A 24994-nucleotide genomic window follows, 5' to 3' on the forward strand; every position below is an offset into this window, starting at 1 on the left:
TTAAGCTGCCTTTTTTTTCTTTTAAACCACTTTTTTAGTTTACTTTTTAAAAAAGTTGTTTATGATTTAGTGCTCATTGGGATTTCTATTTTCTCACAGTGTGTCAGACTAATTTCATACCTTGAATGTTCATATGTAACAGATATGACCCATTTACAGGAAGATCCCACATGCCGCGGAGCGGCTGGGCCCGTGAGCCATGGCCGCTGAGCCTGCGCATCCGGAGCCTGTGCTCCACAACGGGAGAGGCCACAACAGTTAGAGGCCCGCATACCGCAAAAAAAAAAAAAAAATTGTTGAAAGGACTGAAGGAAACCCGATATGAAGAATTAAGGGAAAGTAGGGCAATCATATCTCATTAAATAGAAAATATCAGTAAAAGATAGAAATGATTTTTTTTAAAAAGCAAATAAAAATTCTAGAGATGAAATTACAGTTCCCACAGTGAAAAAATGCACTGAGGAACTCAACAGTAGATTTGAGCAGCAGAAGAAGCAATCAGCAAATTTGAAGACATATCAATTGAGATTATCCAGTGTGAGGAACAGAAAGAAAACTGAAGAAAAATGAGTAAGCCATGGCCACTGAGCCTGCGCGTCCGGAGCCTGTGCTCCGCAATGGGAGAGGCCACAACAGTGAGAGGCCCGCGTACCACCAAAAAAAAAAAAAAAAACTTATGGGATGCACCTAAAGCAGTGGTTAGAGGGAAATTTAGAGCTGTAAACACATATTAAAAAAGATCTAATATCAGTCACCTCATCTTCCACTTTAGGAAAATAGGAAAAGAAGAGCAAACTAAACCCAAAGCAAGCAGAGGGAAGAAAATACTAAAGATCAGAGAGGAAATAAATGAAATAGAAATAGAACAACAATAGAAGAGATCAGTAAAAGCAGAATTTGGTCCTTGGAAAGATCAGCAGAAATGACAAACTTTTAGGTAGACTGGCCAAGAGAGAGAGAGACTCAAATAGCTAAAATCAGTAATGAAATAGGGATTATACATACAGACCTTACAGAAATTAAAAGGATTATAAGGAAATAATGAGAACAATTGCATGCCAACTTCGATAAAATGGAGAAATTTGGAGAAAGATGCAAGCTACTGACACTAACTCAAGAGGAAATAGAAAATCTGAATAGACCTGAAAGAGATTGAATTAGTCATCACAAAATTTCCTAGAAAGAAGAAACCCAGGATTAGATGGCTTCACTGGTGAATTCAGTGAAGTATTTAGAAAGAAATTAATACTAATCTTTCACAAACTCTTCCAAAAATAGAAAAGAAGGATAAAATTTGCAACTCATTCTCCATGACCAGTATTACCATGATACCAAATCCAGATAAAGATGTTAAAAAAAAACTGAAGACCAATATCCCTCATATATATTAATGCAAAAAATCCTCAACAAAATTCTAGCGAACTAAATTCATGAATATATAAAATGATTATATACCATAACCAAGTGAGTTTTATCCTACGTATACACAGTTGGTTTAACATCCAAAAAACAATCAATGTGACAAATCATGTTAATAGAGTAAAGGGGAAAAATCACAGAATTATCTCAATAAATGCAGGAAAAATGTTTGGCAAAATCCAGCAGCCTTTCATGATAAAAAAATTCAACCAGGGACTTTCCTGGTGGTGCAGTGGTTAAGAATCCTCCTGCCAATGCAGGGGACACGGGTTCGAGCCCTGGTCCAGGAAGACCTCACCTGCCGCGGAGCAATGAAGCCCGTGCGTCACAACTACTGAGCCTGCACTCTAGAGCGCGCAAGCCACAACTACTGAGCCCGCGTTCCACAACTACTGAAGCCCGTGTGCCTAGAGCCCATGCTCCACAGCAAGAGAAGCTACTGCAATGAGAAGCCCGTGCACTGCAACGAAGAGTAGCCCCCGCTCGCCACAACTAGAGAGAAAGCCTGTATGCAACAACGAAGACCCAATGCAGACAAAATAAATAAATAAATCTAGTAAAAAAGAAAAAACCAAAACACTCAAAACCAATTAGGAATAGAAAGGAACTTCCTCAACCTAATGAAGGCCATCTACGAAAAATCCATAGCTAACATCATATTTAGTGGTATACAACTGAATGTTTTTTCTGCTAAGGTCAGGAATAAGACAAGGAAATTTGCTGTTACTTTTTTCAACATTGTACTAGAGTTCCTAGCTTGGGCAGTTTGGCAAGAAGAATTAAAGGTATCAAGATGGGGAAGAAGTAAAACTATCTCTGTTTGCAGGTGACATGATCTTGTATGTAGAAAATCTTAAGGAATTCACAAAAAAACCTATTAGAACTAATAAATGACTTTTGCAAGGTTGTAGAATATAAGAATGATATATAAATATCAATTTTATTTTTATGCAATAGCGGTGTTAAAACCAAAAATAAAATTAACAAAACAATTTTATTTTACAGAAGCACCAAATACAATACTTAAGCACAAAATTTTTTTAAAAAGAAGTGTAAGACTGGTGTACCGAAAACTACAAAACAATGGTTGAAATAAAGACAATTTAAATAAATGGGTTAGCATCCCACATTCACAGATCAGAGGACCTAATATTACTGACATACAGATTTGATGCAATCCCTATTAAACCCCAGCTGTGTTTTTCTGCAGAAATAATTATATTCCAAAATTTGTACGAAAATGCAAGAGATTCAGCATAACCAAACCAATCTCAAAAAAGAAGAACAAAACTGGGGGACTCATACTTCCCAATTTCAAAACTTAGTACAAAGTTACAGTAATCAAGACAGTGTGGTACTGGCATAGGAATAGTAGATGTGTTGATCAATGGAATAGAACTAAGAGTCCAGAAATAAATTGTTACAGTATGATCAGCTGATTTCAACAGGTATTATGAAGACAATCCAATGGGTAAAGAATAATTGTTTTCAATAAATGCTGCTGGGGTAGCTGGATATCTCCATGTCAGAAATTGAAGTTGGATCCCTCCCTACACTGTGCACAAAAATGAACTTTTAAAAAAAGCATGAAACTAAGAGCGAAGCTACAAAACTCTTAGAAGGAAACATAGGAGTTAATCTTTGTTACTTTTGGTTAGTCAGTGATTTCTTATGTAAGAGCCAAGTGCATAAGCAACAAAAGAAAAAAAATAGATAAATTGTATTGCATCAAAATTAAGAGTTTTTGTGTTTTAAAGGACAGCATCAAGTAAGTGAAAAGACAGCCTACAGAATGGAGGAAAATACTTGCAAATCATGTATTTGATAAGAGATTTTTGTCTAGAATATATAAAGAATTCTTATAACTCAATAATAAAAAAGACAACCCAATTAGAAAATGGGCAAAGGAATGAATATAAATTTTTCCAGCGGAGATATACATACAAATGGTCAACAAGCCCATGAAAAGATGCTCAGCATCACTAGTTATTAGGGAAATGCAAATCAAAATCAAAATGAGATACCACTTTACATACACTAGGCTGACTATAATCAAAAAGACAATAACAAGGTGTTGCTGATGATGTGGAGAAATTGGGACACTTATACATTCCAGGTGGAAATTTATGAGTAAAATGATGCAAACCTGGAAATAATTTGGCAGTTTCTCAAAATGTAAGACAGCATCACATGACCCAGCTATTCCACTCTCAGCTATATATACCCACGGGAGATTAACCCATATGTCCACACGAATGTTGTATACAAATGTTCATAGTGGGCATTTTTCATAATAAGCAGGCAGTGGAAACGTCCATGAAGTGATTAATAGATATATAATGTTAAATAAAATGCAGTGTATTTGTAGAATGGAATATTATTCAGTAATAAAAATAAATGAGATACTTCATACAACATGAGTGAAATTTGAAAACACTATGCTAAATGAAATAAGGCAGGCACAAAAGACTACAAATTTTATGATTCATTATATATGAAATGTCTAGAATAAGCAAAGTGTAGAAATAGAGTGTGCATTAGTAGCTGCATAGGCCAGAGGGGGAAATGTGAAATGACCGCTAATGGGTCCAAAGTTTCCTTTTGGGTTTATGAAAATGTTTTAAAATTGGTTGTGGTGATGGATACACAACTCTGTGAATATACTAAAAACCAATGCATTGTACACTTCAGGTGAGTTCAGTTTATGATGTGTGAATTTTATGTCACTAAAGCTGTTTATAATTTTTAAAAATCATTATATATGTTATATTTAAGAATTTATTTTCCTGATGGTGTAAAAGAAGTTCAAATTTTAGGAATTAAAATGAGACATCATTGTATCTTCTAGCATGATGGCGTTTGCTTTAAGAATATTTCTTCTGTAATTACAAAAGACATGGAGGAACCTTAAATGCATAATGCTAAACGAAAAGAAGCCAATCTGAAAAGGCTACGTTCCGTATGATTCTAGCTGTACAACATTCTGGAAAAGGCAAAACTGTGGAGACAGTAAAGATCAGTGGTTGTCAGGGATTCGGTGGGGGTAAGGATGGGAGGTTGAATAGGTAGAGCACGGGATTCTTTAGAGCAGTGCAACTATTCTGTATGATACCTTAATGGTAGATACATGTCCTAATACATTTGTTCAGACCCTAGAATGTACAACACAAACAGTGATCCCTGTGGACATTAGTTAATAATAATAATGCATCAGCTTTGGTTCATCAGTTGTCACAGATGTACTGCACTAATGCAGGATGTTAATTAACAGGGATACTGTGTCGGGTGGGGTGAGTGAGGGTATGTTTAGGAAAATCTTTGTGCCTCCTGCTGAAGTTTTCTGAAAACCTTAAACTGCTGTAAAAGATTAAAAATTAATTTTTTAATTAAAAATTCTCCTGAAGGTAAGATTTTTTAAGAAAATTAATAAGCAAGCCACAGGGGGGAGAACATATTAATAATACATAAATCTGACAAAGGCTTTCTATCTGAAGTAAAGAACTCCTGCAAATCGGTAATAATAATGCCAACATCCTAATACAAAATGGGCAAAAACTTGAATACAAGTGGCCAATAAGCACTAATGTGTAGGTGTTCAACATTATTAGTCCTAAGGGAAATGCATATGAAGAGTTGTGGTTTCTCAGCCTCCAGTCTGGCTAGAGTAGGACTAACACAGGCAAATGGTGGCAAGGCTGTGGAGCAAACTCCATTGCTGATGGGAGTATAGGTATGTTTTAATACTTTGGAAAACAGTTTGGCAGTTTTTGTAAAATTAAACATACGTTCACTGTAGAATTTCCACTCTTAGATTTTTTACACACAAGAAATGAAAACGTAAGTCCTCAAAAAAGACTTGTACAAAGAATGTTTATAGCGGCTTTGTTCCATAAGAGTCCCAAACTGGAAACAACCCAAATGCCCATCAACAAAAGGGTGAACACATTTTAGTATGCTTGTATTATACAGTAGAGTACTACTCTGCAATCGAAAAAGAATGAATGATTCAACTTGAATGAACCTCAGAAGAATTATAGTGGGCAAAAACCACACACGAGAGTGCATATTTTTGAAGTTTGTTTATGTGACACTATTGTTGAACTGTTGTGGGGAAGATAAATGATGGAACTTAAGGTTTTTGAATTTCACTGTATGTAAATTGTATATTAATATTGAATAACAGGTTGTTGAAATAATAGAGGTGGACTTCAGATATTGCACCAAATTATGATAATGATGATAGTGTCTCTTATTTAGCCTTTATGTGCCAAGCACCAGTCTAACCATTTTATACCTTTTACTTCATTTAATCAACACGTGAATTAAGTATTCTTATTGTCTTTGTCTTACTGACAAGGAAACTGAGGCACAAGGAGTATAGTAACTTGTAAAGGTCATGTAGCTTTTGTGGTCAGTGATCAATCAGTCAGACTCTAGGGCCTGCAGGGGTGATGGTTAATCACCACCATCATTGTCTTTCTTCACTAGTTGTGCCCAAAGTTCAAATTGAGAACCATAAACCCTTACTGGTGGAAGAAGAAAATAGGGTTTGCATAATATTAAAATCTGTTTAAGATTATAAGTCATACTATCCATTTGTAGATTCAGATATCATTTGTGTAATGCTAAGACTCCAGACTTGGTAATGTTCCTTAACTCTTTCTAGCACTATTTTGTGATACACATTCTTCTACACAGTGTCCTACATTCTAATGTACACATTTTAAACTGCATACAGTCTGAAGTCTATTCCTCCACTATGACAAGTTCTAGCTTTGAAGAGGTTCTCTGAAAATGCTGCTTTTATCTTTCTTCTGCAGTGATGAACTTTAATGTTGGAGTGTTGTAAGTTCTCACATAATAAGGCTTAGATTTTTGTTTGGTTTGGCAGTAGACTTCTGTTTAAAATTCTTTTAATCTGTTCATTCCATGCTTTGTGTATTCATTTTGATAGCTGATGGCTCTGTGAAGAATTTTATGTGAATTTATCACACTAATAAAACTCTTCCTCCATCCCAACTTGCTAAAAGTGGGGTTTTCAGCGAATTGTTGAATTTTTGTCTTCTTTGGGTTTTTTTTTTTTCCTGGAGGAAATAAGACACAATTCATACGCTAGATCTAAAGTTTCATTAAAATTGCTTATGCCCTGTCTCAGGCATTTTAAGTGGGCCATCTGTCTAAACATCTCTCTCCTTTTTTTTCTGATCATTTCCTCGACTTATTCATGAGCCATGGGAGGGCTCCTTTGTAGTCTCCATGTAGCTGGTTCTGTCTACCCCCACTGAATACATCTATGTGCTTGCATAACATATCTTTTCACCATGCTGGAAATTCTCTGAACTTGGTGCAGATGAATGGCCCACTTTTCTGAAGGCCTTTTTCTTCCTGCAAAGATTTGTATGCAGAAGCTGACCTCTGCAGCCGTGGAATGCAGCATATTATTCTTGATCATTTTACAGACCACCCACTGTGAAAGTTATGATGAAGGATTGCTTAATGATTCTTTGACCACTAACATTGTTTTAACTCAGTATTTCACTCCTAAATAGGTAATGGCACAATTGTAAACCAGCATTTCTGAGTGTCTGACACTATGGTTTTGAGATGCTTATAATCCTTGATAACTAAAGATGCTGTTAGTTATGTTTACACAAAATCTGCTTTAACAAATGACATGCAATAGCAACATACTTGAGTTAGTATTCCTTGCACCTTTTTGAGTAAAATATTCCAATAAGTTTAAATGTATTAGCATTAACATTTGTGACAGTCAGCTGACAGCTTTTTACCATAAAATGTAGAAAAATTTAGTTTAATTGAGCATATTCATTTTGGCTGACTGATGATAATCAAAGTGGACAGGTCTGGGTAAGAGCTGTTATTTGATTTGCTTTGTGAGTAGCTGTTTATGTGAATTCCTTTTTACTGGTTTGTTTGTTTGTTTTTGAAGTAGTAGCTTAAATGGTATCAGCTTTCCAGTTAACTAATAAGTCACATAGATGAAATTTTTGATCAGATGGCAGCCTGTTTCACTAGACAGACACTTCAGTAGAGGGGGCTGTTTTCTGTATATCATTACTACAGTGAGTTGAGTAAAGCTCCAAGACTCCCACCCCTACCCCGCCTTTCAGCGAGTTGTTCATAAAATCTTCTTTGAGACTATTTTGGATTTAGTGAAGAAATAAAATTCTTTTTTAAAATTTAAAATATAACTTTAGGTAATTATTATCATTATAGACATGTTTGTGCTGGTGGACTTAATTTCATTGTTTTGAAATAATTCTTGTTAATCTGGTTTCAGTAATTTTGCAGAAATAGAGCACATATAGTTTCAGGTTGATATATATTATTATCTTTATTTATAGTTATAGTTTATTTCTATTGTAGAGCTTATTGATATTTATATTGGGCATATATGCCCAACCCCATCCATTTTATTCAAAAACAAAACAAAACAAACTACTTTCAAACTTATGTAAAGCCAGAAGGAATCATAGCAAACTTTGTTTGTAGAAGAGTGAACTCATATAAAGAGATTCCACAGTTTGTCCGTCTTTTCTTAGTGTCTCAAGGTCTTGCTTTCACAGAGAAGCCTCTTTCTATATAGTTAGAAAAGTGCTGCTTCAGGAGTCGTATGCTCAGAAGCAGCAGCAGCTTTCCCCTGTTATCTCACCAACTCTGCTCTGATCCTTATTTTACAGGTGTGGAAATTTTGGTTCAAAAGGATTGAATGAGCTCCTGGTAAAATGCTAGTAAGAGAACGGGCTGAGATCAGACCTCAGCATTTCAACTCAGAAGAGCCTATGCTCTCTCTACAGGTCCTCTTGGGGCAGGTTCTAACACATATGAAACAGATGTGGATCAAAATAAAACAGTGGAAAAATAAATAGTAGTTAGGTTCCAAAGAGTGGCGACTACATCTCGCCACCATCTGTAAGATTGCTTTCTGTGGGAAAATGTGTTCTGCTTTTGAACAGGATGTCAGGATCAACAACTTCCCAAGAAGCCTCTTGGGAAATTGGGCTCCACATTTACTTGAAAGACTTATTGGGCCACTGAATTGTGAAAAGTATTAAGCGTATACTAGAGGTTAAATAGAAGGGAGATCACTGAAGTTTGTACTATAATTAGGTGAGGAAGATAAATATTCTTTTTGAAAAATCTGTTAGTTTGAGAAGCAGAGAGAAGGAATCTAAAGTTTCCTTAATGAGATTTCGGTTATGGGGGAGAACAAGAGTATAGGAGTATATCATCGTAATAAAAATGAACACTTACATGCATTATTTAATTTTATCCTCAGTACCTCACTATGATGCAGACGCTATTATATCTTAATTTTATACGTAAGGAAACAGACTTTTGCTCAAGGTCAGAGCTGATTAATGACGGAGCTGGGTTTTCTGCCAACTTCGGCAAGTCATTGGCGCCTGAGCTTGTAGCCACTGTGCTTGGTTACCCCACTCATGACAGCTTGGCTCAGTTCGGTTTGTGAAGGAATTTCAGGCCTTGGCCCAGCCAGATGTACAAGTCAGAGAATAATCAGAAATAAAATGAAATGCAAAGAGTGGGGACTTATTTTTTAAGAAACTTGAATGATAGGTTGATTAATTAAGGTTTAACCTGGTGTAAAATAGAAAACCACGGAACAGTCTTGAACAGGAGAGTGATCTAATTATCGAGGATAGCAGAGTCCAGAAAGCCAGGCTGCACAGTAATCTAGCCATGAGGTTGTTTCTGTCATCGCAGTACTCCTGAGAGGATGAGGTGTTAACCTCATTTGAAGTTGTACCAGGTGAGCATAGTGAGGTCATCCACACAGTCCCAGGCAGCCCGGGGGAGCCTGGGAGCTCAAGGCTCTCTCTCCTTCAGTGGCTCACAATGTGTCCCTGGGGAGACACGGTGTCTCCTGTGAGGGGCTTGGCACCTAGTGGATGCTCCACTGCTTCTTTCCCACTTTCCCCTCAGCCCTTTCTCCCCAGCCTGTGCTGAGGTTTGGGGATATAAAATAAGGCATGATCTTGGGCTTTTAGGAGCTCACAGGCCAATGGGGGAGACAAACATGAACAAACAAATGCCCTGTGGACAAGATGCCAACAGAGGCCAACCTGGATCGCAGAGTCACCCTCCTCCTTTCCCTCCTCTCTGCCCCATATGCCTTCTCCCTCTCTCTCTCCCCCCACTTCCTGTCCCTCTTCTCTCCTTCCTTGTTGTTCTTTCAAGCTCTCATGCATGAAGCTCTGTCCTCTGAAACAATCCTCTTCAAATTGCCAAAAAAGAATCTTCCAGACCTACAGTGTGCATTAGTCTTGATTTGTTTATGCATTTTTTTAAACTTTAATTTTTATCTGTGTAGTATTAAAAACATTTTCTTCATCTTCAGAAAATAATTCAGTAAGTAGTGTGCTGCATACAAATATTCACCTAAACTTATTAATCATCCTCCATTAGACATCGTGACTAGAGGTGATTTGATTCTAATCATAATTTTTTTGACTATGACTTTTTTTTATTGACTACACAGAGACTCGTTTGAAATTCAGGGGGGTGTTATATTAAAACGTAGCCTGCAACATTTTTTTAGAAATAAGAATTAAGCCAGAGTCTTGATACTGCATGTTTAGTGCTTAGTCAGTATTACTTCACAACTATAAATAATGTAAATATGCCATACTTAAATTAGGTTAATTCAGAAATCATTAAAATTTTGTTACTTTAAAAATTGGGGAGAAACATTTGTATTCCAAAAATGTTTTTTGTTGGCTGCTTGTCCCAATTTTTCTGGAGCACGTAATATTGATCATTCACAGGAAAAGACCTGTGTGTTAAGACTAGCATCACTGATGTTGTTTTCTCACCCAGACAAACAAACAAACAAGAAACTGAAACAAAACAATTGGACACAAGGAAACTTTTGGAGGTGATGGATATGTTTATTACCTTGATTGTGGTGATGGTAACATGAGTGAATAAATACGTCCAAATGCATCAAATTGTATACATGTGCAGTTTTTTGCATACAAATTATAACTCAACCTGAAAAAAAGTAAAGGTTAGCATTGTAAGGTTTTAAAAACAGTCTTGAACAATGACCAAATATTGAAAAGAAATTAACATTGGTTAAAGGAGGTTAATTTTTGAAGGACTGTCAAAATTAAGCAGCTCAAATTCATAGACGAGATGATGGTACCACAATTATTTCAGAATGACTGCTGTTGTCTTTGGAGTGTGTGTGTGTGTGTGTGTGTGTGTGTGTGTGTGTTCTTTTTTGGTTTTAATCTCTCTAGTTTCCATATTAAAGCTTTTTTCCAAGAATAGAATGTTCTGAAATGCAGTGTTTGGCGGTTTTACTCTGCACACTTAATGTCAAAGGAAAATCAGTTTACTGAGAGAGGATAATATAAAATTACTAACTCTTTTTCTTTTCTTTTCTTTCTACTTCAGAGTGCCTGTTGTAAAACCACAAGTGGCCAACTGGGAGCTCTCAGTAAAATTGCATGATGAAGTTCATACTGTCGTAGCATCCAACAGTGGGCCAACATTCTCTGTGAGTTTTATTTTTGATAATCTTGAAATTACCTGTGAATATTTAAAACAATTTTTAACATATTCCATGAGTCTTATCTTTTGAATCTATGACATAGCTATGTATCTGTTTCATCTTCTTTAGGAAGCTGAATGTAAATGGAAATTTTTATCTCTTATGTTAAAGAGCAAATGTATTCCCAGACTTAGCCACATTCTAAACCCACTTCCTGACACCTGATTCATTTTTCTTTTGTTATTGAAAAGTAATACTTTTGCCTTTGTTATAGAGAAGAGCATCTTTAATGATAATTCCAAATGTATGATAGGTGTGTTTCTTTTTTTTTTTTTTTTGGTACGGGGGCCTCTCACTGTTGTGGCCTCTCCCGTTGCGGAGCACAGGCTCTGGACGCTCAGGCTGCGCGGCCATGGCTCACGGGCCCAGCCACTCCGCGGCATGTGGGATCTTCCCGGACCGGGGCACGAACCCGTGTCCCCTGCATCGGCAGGTGGACTCTCAACCACTGTGCCACCAGGGAAGCCCTGTGTTTCTTTTAAAACAAGTAATCTGAAGCCTCATATAACATTTTCTTGAGATTTCATGTTGTGAGACATTCTTTAGGCTAAATTTACCTGACAGTGACATTCCTTTTGTCTAGAAGAACTTAAATGCCTTGGATAGTATCCATGACAGAACTGCTTTAGTTTAAGATTGATCTTCTGTGGTATGAATGACATGTTTAAATTCTGTGGTTTAAGATTGCCAGAAAAATACCATGAGGAGTTACTGTTTTATTTTTATTTATTTATTTATTTATTTATTTATTTGGGCCACATGGCTTGTGGGATATTAGTTCCCCGCAGGGATTGAACCTGGGCCCCAGCAGTGAAAGTGTCAAGTCCTAACCATTGGACCACCAGGAAATTCCCAAGAGTTACTATTATAACTTGGGTCCTTTTATACTTTCAGCATGAACCCACAGAAGCTGCTATATAGTTAGTATAATGAATATTATATGTTCATTATATGTAGTATATAAGTTAGTATAATGAATATTAATCTACATTTCTCCTCTCATGGCTAAGTTGCATTGAAATGTCATATTATTGGGGGGAAAATGACTTTTCATCAAAAGATTTAAGCAGGATATGAAAATCAAAATAATATAATTTCATTGAAACAACACCCAGAGAGGCTCGAAGTATATGGCAGATTCTTGATCCCAGGTAGAAAACACTGCATCAAGGATTAATGAGAATTCATTTATTCAGCAAATACTTATTACATGCCTACTGTGTGCTAGGTTAAGTATGAGGCTGTTACACTGGAGAAGGTGACATTCTATGTGATCATCAGAGTCACAAGTAAATGAGATTAATTCCTGAATTAAGGGTGGTCTCCTTGGTTGTCTTTAAATTTTGTGATTCATTCTGTATGCCAAAATTGCTAAAGCATTTGTTACTAAAAGATATTTCGCTCAACTGTCTTAAAACGAAAACTATGATAGAGTTAAACAGTGGTCTTATGATACATTCTGTATGAATTTATGTGATTCTTTATGTTCCTCCTTTCTATCTGATTATTTTAAAAAATAGCTTTGTAAGTGGACACTTAACTGTACATCAGGTCGAGTAACAAATTATATGTATTGAATAGTAAAAAATATTATAGTGTAGCATTTTCCTCAGGGAAGGTTAACTCTACAAAAATGTAGACTTTAGCATAATTTTCAGTTCTGTACTGAGTCACCACTGAAGTGTTATTCTTAATCTGATACTCTGATACAATGTTTCTCTAAGCAGTGCCTTGCCTTAATAAGAAAACTGCCCAGATTACTTCTTAGAGCTGTTATTTCTTTGGGCTTGTTTCAGATTCCGTGTTGGAAAGCTAGAGACCATTGGCTTGACAGCTCAAGTGGTGTCTTTTGAATTTTTCCTGTAGAATTACCCCCTGTTTTACTTTTTAGCTCATGAAGAAAGTAGGTTTATTTAAAAAACACATCAAAATTAATGCATTAAAAATTTCCCTGGAAAATATCCACCTTGATATATAGTATCAGAAACTACTTCCTGTATGTATTGGCTTAGCTACTATCAGAAGCATCAAACCTAATAAAAATGGAGTATTACTGATAGTATAGCCCTTTTTCCTAACTGTATTTGGACTGAGCTTCATTTGACATCAGTACTATGAAAGGATACAAGCTGAATAGTGTCACCCTCTGCCACATCAACAGAAAATTAATCAGTCTAGAGGTGACAGTCCAGGTTAATGACCCAAGAGGTAGTACACATTTGTTTACCTCACAGTAATGTGTTCATGTTTTCTAAAGTTCTTTTATTAAAAACTTTTTAAAAATTATAAGGTATTTCAAATGAGGAAAATATAGTAAATGTACAAATCTGCTCTATAGGTCTCCTATTACAACAGAAAAACACCCCTAGATACAGCTAAATCTCTTCTTTACATCATCCCGTCTGCCTCTTCCTCCCTAGCTGTGACAGCTGTCCTGAAGGTATCATGTTTCTTTCTTGTACATGTTGTTACACTTCAGTGTGCCATAATAATAGTGAAACATTTCACGTACCGTAATCATAATGAAAAAGAAAATTGTGAAAAATATATATACTTAATGATACCATTTATGTAAGATTTAAAAATACACAAAGCAAAAATAGTTCAATTTACAATAGCACCAAAAAGAATAAGATTACTTAGGAATAAACTTAAGACGTAGAGGACAAAGACTTGTACACTGGAAACAACAAAATGTGGCTGAAAGAAATTAAAGAGGACACAAATAAATGGAAAGCCATCTCATGTTCATGTATTGGAAGACTTAATGTTGCTATAAATGTTAATATTATCCAAAGCGATCTACAGATTCAGTGTCATCCCTATTAAAATCCCAGCTGAGTTTTTGCAGAAATAGAAGAAAAATCCAGAAATTCATATGGAATCTCAAGGGACCCCAAATAGTTAAAACAATTTTGAAAAAGAAGAACAAAGTTGGAGAGCTCACACTTCCTGATTTCAAAATTTATTACAAAACTGTGGTAATCAAAACTGTGGTATACTAGTAAGACAGACACATAGACCAACAGAATAGAATTGAGAGCCAGAAATAAACCCTTGGATATATAATCAAGTGATTTTTTAAAAATAAATTTATTTATTTACTTATTTATTATTTTTGGCTGCATTGGGTTTTTGTTGCTGTGTGCGGGCTTTTCTCTAGTTGCGGCGAGCAGGGGCTGCTCTTTGTTGCAGTGCGAGGGCTTCTCATTGTGGTGCCTTCTTTTGTGGTGGAGCACCAGCTCTAGAGTGCAGGCTCAGTAGTTGTGGCGCACAGGCTTATTTGCTCTGCGGCATGTGGGATCTTCCCAGACCAGGGCTCGAACCCTTGTTCCCTGCATTGGCAGGCAGATTCTTAACCACTCTGCCACCAGGGAAGTCCCAATAATCAAGTGATTTTTGACAGGAGTGCCAAGACCATTCCATAAGGAAAGGACAGTCTTTTCAACAAATAGTACTGGGAAAAGTGGATATCCACATGCAAAAGAATGAAGTTGGACCCTTACCTTACTTACACCTCATGCAAAATTAACTCAAAATCTATTGAAGACCTAAATGTAAAAGCTAAAAAGCTGTAAAACTCTTAGAAGAAAATAGGAGAAAATCCTCATGATGTTGGATTTGATGATAATTTCTTGGGTATGACATCAAAAGCATAGGCAGCAAAAGAAAAATACTTAAGTTAGACTACATCAAAATTTAAAACTTCTGTGCATCAAAGGCAACGAGTGAAAAGGCAATCCATGGAATGGGAGAAAATATTTGCATATATGTGATATATTTCCATATTATTCAGAATATATAAAGAACTCAACAGCCGAAGAAACAACCTGATTTAAAAATGGGCAACGGACTTGAATAGACATTTCTCCAAAGAAGATATACAGATGACCAACAAGCACATGAAAAGATGCTCAACATTGCTGATCATTAAGGAAACACAAATCAAAACTATAATTGAAGATAACTCACAGCAGTTAGGATGGCCACCATTAAAAAAAGAAGGAAAAAAACCCCACAAAAACTCCAGAAAATAATAAGTGCTGGTGAGGAGGAGAGAAACTGGAACCCTTGTGCACTCTTGGTGCAGCTGCTGTGGAAGACAGTATTGTGGTTCTTCAAAAAAATTAAAAGTAGAGCTATCATATGATCCAGCAATTCCACTGCTAGGTGTTTATCCAAAAAATTGAAAGCGGGGTCTTGAAGAGATATTTGCACACTCATGTTTAGCAGCCTTATTCACAATAGCCAAGAGGTGGAAGCAAGCCAAGGGTCCAGTGACAAGTGAATGGGTAAATAAAATATGTTATATACATGAAATGAAATATTATTTAGCCTTTAAAAGGAAGAAAATTCTGACACCTTTTGTCACAATTCATTACAAATTTGATACAAACCAATGCAAATTAGTATTTTAGTGAAAAAAGTTTTAAAGTAGGGAGGATGAAAATTTGGGGAAATAAAGAAAGCAATGAAGAAGCAGTAGAAGGTAAAGTATTTTATGTGTTCTAGGTTTTTATTCTAACTGAATACAAGTGTCAGAATGAATAGCAGAATTAAGAAGTATACGACCTGGTAAATACAAAGTTGAAATATTATGTAGCTTATTAAAATGATAAACTCATAAATGTAAAAAATAAATTGATTTTTTATCTATAATATTTTCATGATTCCCTTCTGGATTCCCAAGATGTTTTCCACTTCTCTTTTATTCTGCATAACACAAAACTGCTCAAAATAGTTCAGGATAAAAGAAAAGAATAATGTGTTTATCTTAAAGATGATGGACTAAATTCATATTGAAGACAATTCACTTTGAAGAAAAATGTCAGAGTACTCTTGATGTGAAGAAAATTAGCTTAGGAATTTGGCCTTCCCAAGGATGAAAAAATGAGCACTGTACATGCACTGAAAAAAATTTTTTGTCCAATATTTCATGTTAACTACTAATAAACTAGAAAAAAGTTATATATGATCCTCGATATTGAATTAGATATTCTTTGTTACAGTGATCCACTGATAGACATTTTTCTTTCTTTGCGGTACGCGGGCCTCTCACAGGCTCCAGACGCGCAGGCTCAGCGGCCATGGCTCACGGGCCCAGCCGCTCCGCGGCATGTGGGATCTTCCCGGACCAGGGTACGAACCCATGTCCCCTGCATCGGCAGGTGGACTCTCAACCACTGCGCCACCAGGGAAGCCCTGATAGACATTTTTCTACGGACCTTGTAAACTGCTTCTTAAGAATAATCAGAATCTTTAGACTATTGAATTTTGGCATATCAATGTAATTTTTGTGCTAATGGTTATGAAGAAAAATCTAAATGATCTAAAATAACATTTATTATTAAGGTCAAGGAAAATAATACTTTGGTTTTTTAAAAAACTCAGTTTTATTTTCCTAAATATTTTTTTTTCTTTTTTTTCTGCTTCTTATAGAAAGGTCAAAAGGTAACTTTTTGGTAGGCATAAAAGTTTGCTACCATTTTAAACTACAGTCACAATCCTTTCATTCTTTCAACTTCAAGTAAGTTTTGTATGGGTAAAATTTATATTAGAAGTTAAATGGTGGGACTTCCCTGGTGGCACAGTGGTTAAGAATCTGCCTGCCAATGCAGGGGACATGGGTTCAATCCCTGGCCCTGGAAGATCCCACATGCCGTGGAGCAGCTAAGCCCGTGCGCCACAACTGATGAGCCTGCACTCTAGAGCCCGCGAGCCACAACTTGTGAGCCCGTGCGCCACAACTACTGAAGCCCGCATGCCTAGAGCCCATGTACCACAACAAGAGAAGCCACCGCAATGAGAAGCCCACGCACCGCAACGAAGAGTAGCCCCTGCTCTCAGCAGCTAGAGAGAAAGCCTGTGCACAGCAACAAAGACCCAGGGCAGCCAAAAATAAATTAAAAAAAAAAAAAGTTAAAGGGCAAAGATGCACTTCTGGAACAGCAGCAAACCAACTATAATTGCTGAATATTATAAAATATGCAGAGTATATGTTGTTGTATGTCGAAAATTCTACGAAACCCATTAAGAAACTACTATAAATAGTAAACAAATTTAGCAAGGGTACAGGATACAAAATAAATATATAAAAATCAAGTGTATTTCTATGCACTTTCAGTGAACCATCCAAAAATAAAATTATGGAAACCATTTCATTAACAAGAGCATCAAAAGAATAAAATACTTAGGAGTAAATTTAACAAAAGAAATGCAAAACCTATACTGTGAAAACTACAAACTATTGAAAAATCAGATCCAAATAAATAGAGAACATTTCATATTCATGAATTAAATGACTAAATATTAAGATGGCAGTGCTTCCCAAATTGGCCTACAGATTCAGTGTAATTCCTATCAGAATCCAGGCTTTATTTTTGTCAGAAATTGGCAAGGTGATACTCTTAACATTCAAATAGAAATGTAAGAAGTCCAGAATAGCCAAAATAATCTTGAAAAAAAGAACAAAGTTGGAGAACTTAGTTCCCCCTTTCAAAACTTATTACAAAATAGTCTTGAAATCAAGACAGTATAGTATTTGCGTAAAGAAACATACAGATCAATAGAATAAAAATGAGAATCCAGAAGCAAATCCATATGTGTATGGTCAAGTGATTTTTGACGAAGGTGCCAAAATAATTCAGTGGGGAAAGTATAATCTTTTCAACAAATGGTGCTGGAACAATTGGGTATCCATATGTAGAAAAATGAAGTTGGGTCCCTACGCCATAGTGAGTTAATATAAAAAAATTAACCCAAGGGACTTCCCTGGTGGTCCAGTGGTAAAGAATCCGCCTTCCAATGCGGGGGATGCGGGTTCAATCCCTGGTTGGGGGACTAAGATCCCACATGCCACGGGGCAGCTGAACCTGCGCTCCACAACTACTGAGCTCGCGCACCTCAACGAGAGAGCCCGCGTGCCACAAACTAAAGAGCCCACGTGCTCTGGAGCCCGCACTCCACAACTAGAGAAGAGAAAACTCGCATGCCACAACTAGGGAGAAGCCTGCATGCCGCAACAAAAGATCCCGCATGCTTCAGTGAATATTCTGTGTGGTGCAACTAAGACCCAACACAGCGCCCCCCCCCCAAAAAAAACATTAACCCCAAATGGTTAAATGATGTAAATAGAGCAACAAAACTTAGAAGAAAACATAGGGGTACATCTTCATGACCTTGCATGTGGCATTGGTTTCTTAGATTTGACACCAAAAGCATAAGCAATAAAAGAAAAAAATAGATAAATTGATCTTTGTCAAAATTTAAAACTTTGCTTCAAAGGATACTAACAAGAAATTGAAAAGACAAACCACAGAATGGGAAAAAATATTTGCAAATCATATATCCAGTGAAGCACTTGTATTTAAAGTACTTAAAGAACACTTAAAACTTAATAATAAAGACAACCCAATATAAAAATAGGCAAAGAACCTAAACAGACATTTCTGAAAGAAAATATCCAGTTGCCAATAAGCAAATGCACAGGTGCTCAAAATCATTAGTCGTCAGGGAAATGCAAGTCAAAACCACAATGAGATATCACCTCACACCCACTAGAATGGCTATAATAAGAAAGTCAGATAATAACAAATACTGATGAAGATGTAGAGAAATTGGAGCCCTCATACACCGTTGGTGGGAGTGTAAAATGGTACAACCACTTTGGAAAACAATCTCGCATTTCCTCAAAAGGTTAAACATCTGGGTTATCCAGAACCTTGACTCAGTTCTCTCATGAGTATTTTATCATGAATATTTAAGTAAGTATTTTTAGACTTATTTATATCCTTGTTACTGTGGTGGATATATTTTACCTTTTAAATAATATTTCAAATAATAATCTTTCCAAATAATAGTTATCGGGCTAGATGTCAGCAACTAAAAGACAAATTAAATAGTATATGTTTGTTTACCCTTTCTGAAAATAATTTGATAACATTGATATTCTCCAGTCTAGTAATTCTACATCTAGATATCCATCCCAAGGAAGCAGTGAAAATTTGCTAATATGAACATGGTATTGCGTTGGGGGGGAAAAAAGATGAATTAATGGCAGTTTACCTTAGAGATATCCACGTAAACAGTCTCTGCTTATGATGGTGAAGGAGACTTGAAAGTGATTAAAATAAAGAGATAAATGCTTTAATGGAGGTGCCTTCAACTAATTAGTAATTAAATCCGTGAGAAAGAGAGAGCTAAGGACTCAGCTGCCTGGGGGAAAGAAAAGATGTAGGAGGAGATGAAGAAGTTCTAGATGGCAGAGATGACTAATGAATAACCATTTAGAACATGATTTATACATAAGCCAGAACTTGCCTCTAAATCAGAGTATAAGAAGGTGAGGAAAAACATTGGGACATGGTGGCATGGGAGAGCAAAGCTTGTTGAAAAATCAGACATCTTTTATAGATAATTTTAGTTTTTTATTATGGGAGTATTTTTCTTTATTGTTATTTTCCAGAAATAGTAGAGTGAGAAAAGGATTTCCCTGTCTTATTGTAGTTGTAGTATTGGTTTTGATACTTACTTTAGCCTATTCAAAGGTATTTTCATGAGGCAACTGATTACTGTGGTCTGTTCTATTGAGTATGTTCCTTGTCTCAAGCACTGTGGTAAACACTTTACATATGTTGTTCTAAATGGGATAGTGGTAAGCCACAAGGTAGACGTTATTAGCCTTAGTTTACAGAAGAGTTGGAAACTGAGGTTCAGAAATACTAAGTAAGGTAGCTGAGGTCACACAGCTTGGGAGTGTAGAATCTAAGATTAAACGCAGGTCAGTATGATTCCAAGGCCTGTGAACTAGTACCTCTCTGTATCTAACTTTACAAAGTAGTTTTGCTAGAGAAAATTCTGAGAAATAGTAGCACTGACATGGAAAATTAGCTCTGTCAGACGTGGATAAATCTTTGTTAATATAAGGAATAATACACTTACTTCTAGCCAGAACAGTTTTGTCACATGATGAGAGGAATTTTCTTTGTGATTGTTGAACATTGAGGCTCAAGTCATACCATTTAAAGGAAGCATGGAAGGCATTGCAAGGACATGAATGAATCACACAGTATTACACACACAATGTACAGTTTTACAAAATATACAATTAGAGATACTGGGTAAGAGTAACTGTCAGAAAGCATTTTTAGTATCTTATTACCTCTTGTAGATGTTAACGTATTTTTCAAATTATGTTAAAATTCAAAATATTGATTTTTAGTGGTGATTTTACAGTCTTGTCCAAGTAAGTAATAATTTTTTAGAGCCATACAAGGTTTGAAATAGGTAGGATTTTTTGCATCTAAAAGGTTTTGTTTGTGCTTTCATTTTGTTTCAATAACGTTCATTTTGGTTGATGTAAAGTTGTCTCAACTTTAGATGCTTGTGGTGGAGGGAGGGAAATGTTTTGTAGTAGTCATATCATTGAAATTACCAACCTATATTTTTCTTCTCAAAGAAAGGATATGGTGATGAACATAAGAATAAAAAATAATAATTACATATGGATGCATTATAAGAAATAATTATATACGCATTGTTTGAGGTTTTTCTTTCTCTAATATAGCCAACCCTTTCCCATTTGTTCTACCACCATGCATTTTGTTCTAGATTTCTTGACTAAGAAAACATTCCACCAGAGTTTGTTTTGATATTCAGAGAACATTTTGAAATTGTGGTTTTAAGTAGAGCTATTTAAGTATTTTTGTGTAACATTTTCATAAAGATGAAGAATTAAATGAACTTAACGTATACCAATAAATAATCTTGTGTACAAATTAACATTTTCTTTATGTTTTCAAATATTAATGAAAAGAACCTTAAATGTATCTTCAGTAGAGTTTATACCTGCATTATACGTCATAATCTGTTTCTTTTATCCCATTTGTAGAGAGTAATGCTAAATCATGCAGTTACTGGAATTTGTATAGGGACATGGTAAGAATCTTGGTTGTTCTTCTAAAGAAATAATTTTCAAATACCCTTCTTAGGGAAAAAACATTATTATATCTGTCCCTTTGCCTCTGTGGTCAATTTTTAGAATAGACTCTTATTCTTGAACATAAAAAGGACAATAGCAAACAAAGTCAGATAACTATTACATTTATATCTATGGTAGACTTTTTAATAAAAATTTATCTATGGCTTAAGTGTACAGTAGGCAAACAGAAAAAGAAAAGAACATTTTTGTAGTAGCATTTTAAAATGAATGCCAGAGTGGGGAATTCCCCAACGGTCCAGTGGTTAGGACTCCGCACTTTTACTGCAGGAGGCAAGGGTTCAATCCTTGGTTGGGAAGCTAATATCCCACATGCTACACGGAGCGGCAAAAATAATAATAATAAAATGAATACCATAGTACTGTTAGAGGCTTATAATAAAAGACTATAATCCTATTTAGAAAATTTACTTATAGTGCATGATAAATGATAGAAAATTGAAGCAAGTTTTCAAAGTTATGCAATATTTTATATTTAAAATACTTATTTAATTTTTTTTTTCTTGTGACAGTAATTCAGTGTTATGATCATGTTATCTACTTCTCTTATTAGGTAATTTTTTCACTTGGACCTTTTTCCCCCCTGTTTTTAAAGCTGTCCTAGACAAAACAACAAAAAATATTATCCTATTTGAGGAAAATATTTTCTGTTAATGGATTTTTTTAATGGAAACATATAATGTATAAAAATGGAATTCTTTCACTTTGGCAAAAACATTTGTTTTCCTGATAAAATTACTTGTCCATTTGAGAAAAAAATTACTGAGAAGATAAGTCAAGGTAATGCTAAAAAAAAAAAGTTAAATTTTTCTGCTAAAACTATAAAACCATCATAAGTAAAGCCAATACAGAAGTCAGCAGACCAGAGGGAAAGTTTGTAGCTTATTTTAGTGACAAAAGGGGAGTGTTCTTAGTGTATAAAGAACTCTTACAAATCAATATGAAAAAGACGAACCACCCAGGCAAAAAATGTTCAAAGATGATTTGTAGCAAAGGAAATATAAATGGCTTCTGCACAATGACAAAATGTGCTAAACTATACAGAGAAATTCAAGTTAAAATACTGTTTTTCACCTACATTTTGACAAACATGAAAATTTTGATAATTTCTAATTTTATTAGGTTGTAGGAAAATAGGCCCACATATATTATTGGTAGGTGTATAAATTGATAAAAGCCTCCATGGAGAACAATTTGACAGTGAATTTATACTACAGGATATATTCACATGTGGGAGGTACACAAGTATGTTCATAGCAGTATATTGTGTGTAACAGCAGGAGACTGGAGACAACTGAAATGCCCATCAAAATGGGATAATTAAATAAGTATAGTACATACTTACAGTGTGTGTAAGTACATCCATATTCTTGAACTACTGTATAGCCATTAAAAAGGATTTGAATGTTCCGTATGTGCTGATATATTAAGTGACAGAAGCAGTATACCTTTATTTGTGTAAAAAATAATGTATATGTTTATGCTTGTTATGTGTATAAAATATCTTTGGAAGGAACCACAAGAAACTAATAATTGTGGTTCCCTTTGAATTGGGAGCTGGATGGCTGACCCCATGACAGAAGTAAGAAGGATACATACCATATACTATTAATAGATGTCTTGTTAGTACTTGTTGAATTTTGAACCCTGTATATGTATTACCGAATATCCCCTCCCCCCCAAAAAAGGGGGTTTCAAAACTTTGCAGTGGAAGGGTCTGGACGATATGAGACTGTTGAAATAATGGAATTTTAGTCACCTACCACGAAACTTCTGCAATGCTTGGGCCATCCAGGGAGGTAGATGGGCAGCTGGCTCATTGAATAAAGAACCCTGGTGTTACACATATAAGTACCTCAAGTGCAATTACTGGAACTCCTTTAGCTAGCACACTGAACTTGGAGGTAGTTGCTGGAGATCACTTAATAGGCTGTGTTAAGAGGTTGATCTAATCTGAATTAAGAAACTGGAAAAAGCAAAGAATGGACTGTACCATGGGTGGGAGAAAAGAAGTTGAGTCAGAGTAGATTTGAACACCCCTCCAGTAGCCTCTCATTTTTCCTTCTTTAGGTCTATAAACTAGCCAGAGAGATGACTACATAGAAGAGTTAGAGACGTGTATGTTTTGCTAAATAGCAAAAGGTAGTGAGAGCTCATTCCAGAAGTTTTGCTCAGTGTCCCAGAATTCGTAGTAACTTCATTGGTCCTGAAACATCACTGGTAGAATGGAATTATTCTCCCTTCCTCTTGGTTTCAGGAAGAAGGTCCAAAACTAACTTGCTTTTCAATGTGACTTCTTTACTTCAGGCTAAAGAATATCCTTTCTTTTTTGGCGGGGGAGGGGCGGTGTGGGCTGCTCTGCGTGGCTTGCGGGATCTCAGTTCCCCAACCAGGGATTGAACCCCAGGCCACAGCGGTGAAAGCGCCAAGTCCCAACCACTAGACCACCAGGGAACTCCCAAGAATATCCTTTCAAAGCGAACTCATCCAGATCAGCTTGATGTCTGATAGGAAGGGTTCAGATAAACGAGGTTGTAGAAGAATCAAGTCTGAAGAGTAACCTTGCACAGCTTGATCTGTTTACTTTTTAAATGCCACCTTGTTCAGTGGGTCTGGTAATGCTCTTTTGAACCATAGGACTGCATTTCATAAAGAGGTGAGGCTCTGCTCATGTAATCTGGAAAACTGCTTGTCTGATTGGGTACACAGTTGCCCTGTACCCTCTTGAATGACGCAGTCATGGTGTGCTCAAGAGTCAAGTAACTTCTTATGTGACTGAATGAAGAAAAAAAAAGTTATAAAAGCCAGCTACTTTGGAAATGAAAATCACTAAATGGTATCAGTTGTTATCATATTAGGGTTGGCAAATACTATAATTAAGACTTCAAGTGATTTTTAGTGTTATCGCCTGGTTTCAGCCACTTTCTGAAGAATTTTATTTGGAATAGAACTTTGAATGTTGACATCAGATATTCAGGTTGAGTTCAGTTCAATTTTATAAGCCCTTATAAATAATCCATAGTAGTCTAGTAGTCTGTTATGGGTAAAATTTCTACCACAAAAATTTATTGGAAGTTATTTTATTCATTTTGGCCTAATATTTTTGGCCCCTCAAACTTATTTATGAATACAATGAATGGTGAAGCAAACAGTTAAAGTGCCTTTGCTGAGTGACTCGACCATTAGATGAATTTCAATGTATTTGTAGCCACTATATGTTTATCATTTAGTTGTAACATAGTTTAATAGCTATTTATTAAGTACCTCAAATGACATAGGTCCTGGAGAATCAGTAATAATCAGGAGAGATGATGTCTGACTCCTTGTAGAATTTGTCACCTGTGGAGGGTGGCAAGGACAAAGGCTGTGTCAGGTAGAACAATGAGTGAGTGATGACAGGGGGAGGCGGGCACTGCAGAGAACAGCTGGGGGAGCCCTAACCTGGAAGCGGAGGTGGCTGTGTGCAGCCTTAGGGCGGAAATAAAGGCCAAGCTGAGTCCTACAGAAGGTGGGTGGAGGGTGGGCTAGGCGGGGGTCAGAGTTTGAAAACAGATGTACAAAGTATAAAAAGGGCTAAAAGATTGTGTGAGGTGTCTGAGGAACTGGAAGCATTGATATGCGGCTGGGATGTGGAAAGCTTGAAGGTAGGGGACCTGGTGGCAGGGAGGGAGGGTGGTGAGAGGAGATATGTGAAGGAAAAGGCCGTAATGAAGCAAGCAGAGACCTGACGATGTGGAAATCTGTGAGCCGTGTTCAATGGTCTGGATTTATCTGGAGGGCAGGGAGAACCAGAGGATGCCTTCCCTCAGGAAACTGATCAGAGTTGCCTGCGAGAAAGATCAGTCTGCCTGCATTATGCAGAATAGCTTGGAGGAGGGCAGAGTGAAGGAGACCTGTTAGCATCTACTCAGGCAGAATGCAAGTAGGAGGTACTAGTAACCTCAACTATGGTTATTATGGCAGTGGGAGAAAAATGGATG

At 36.2% G+C, this 24994-nt stretch overlaps 1 protein-coding gene across 9 annotated transcripts in view; it reads left to right on the plus strand.

Annotated features, from left to right (window-relative positions):
- PCCA (propionyl-CoA carboxylase subunit alpha) overlaps positions 1 to 24994 on the plus strand; it is a 389313-nt gene that overhangs the window by 253773 nt on the left and 110546 nt on the right. For 8 of the 9 annotated variants that reach the window (XR_013824953.1, XM_079903492.1, XM_079903491.1 and 5 more), the window contains 2 exons: positions 10861 to 10963; positions 13356 to 13457. Coding sequence is in view for 8 of the 9 variants with exons in the window: in XM_079903492.1 (XP_079759618.1) it covers positions 10861 to 10963; positions 13356 to 13457 (205 nt within the window). In the remaining variant the exon portion in view is untranslated. The remainder of the gene's footprint in view (positions 1 to 10860; positions 10964 to 13355; positions 13458 to 24994) is intronic. The other variant, XM_079903490.1, reaches the window with a different exon arrangement.

Source organism: Stenella coeruleoalba (genome assembly GCF_951394435.1).
Source record: "Stenella coeruleoalba genome assembly, chromosome: 18".
NCBI lineage: Eukaryota > Metazoa > Chordata > Mammalia > Artiodactyla > Delphinidae > Stenella > Stenella coeruleoalba.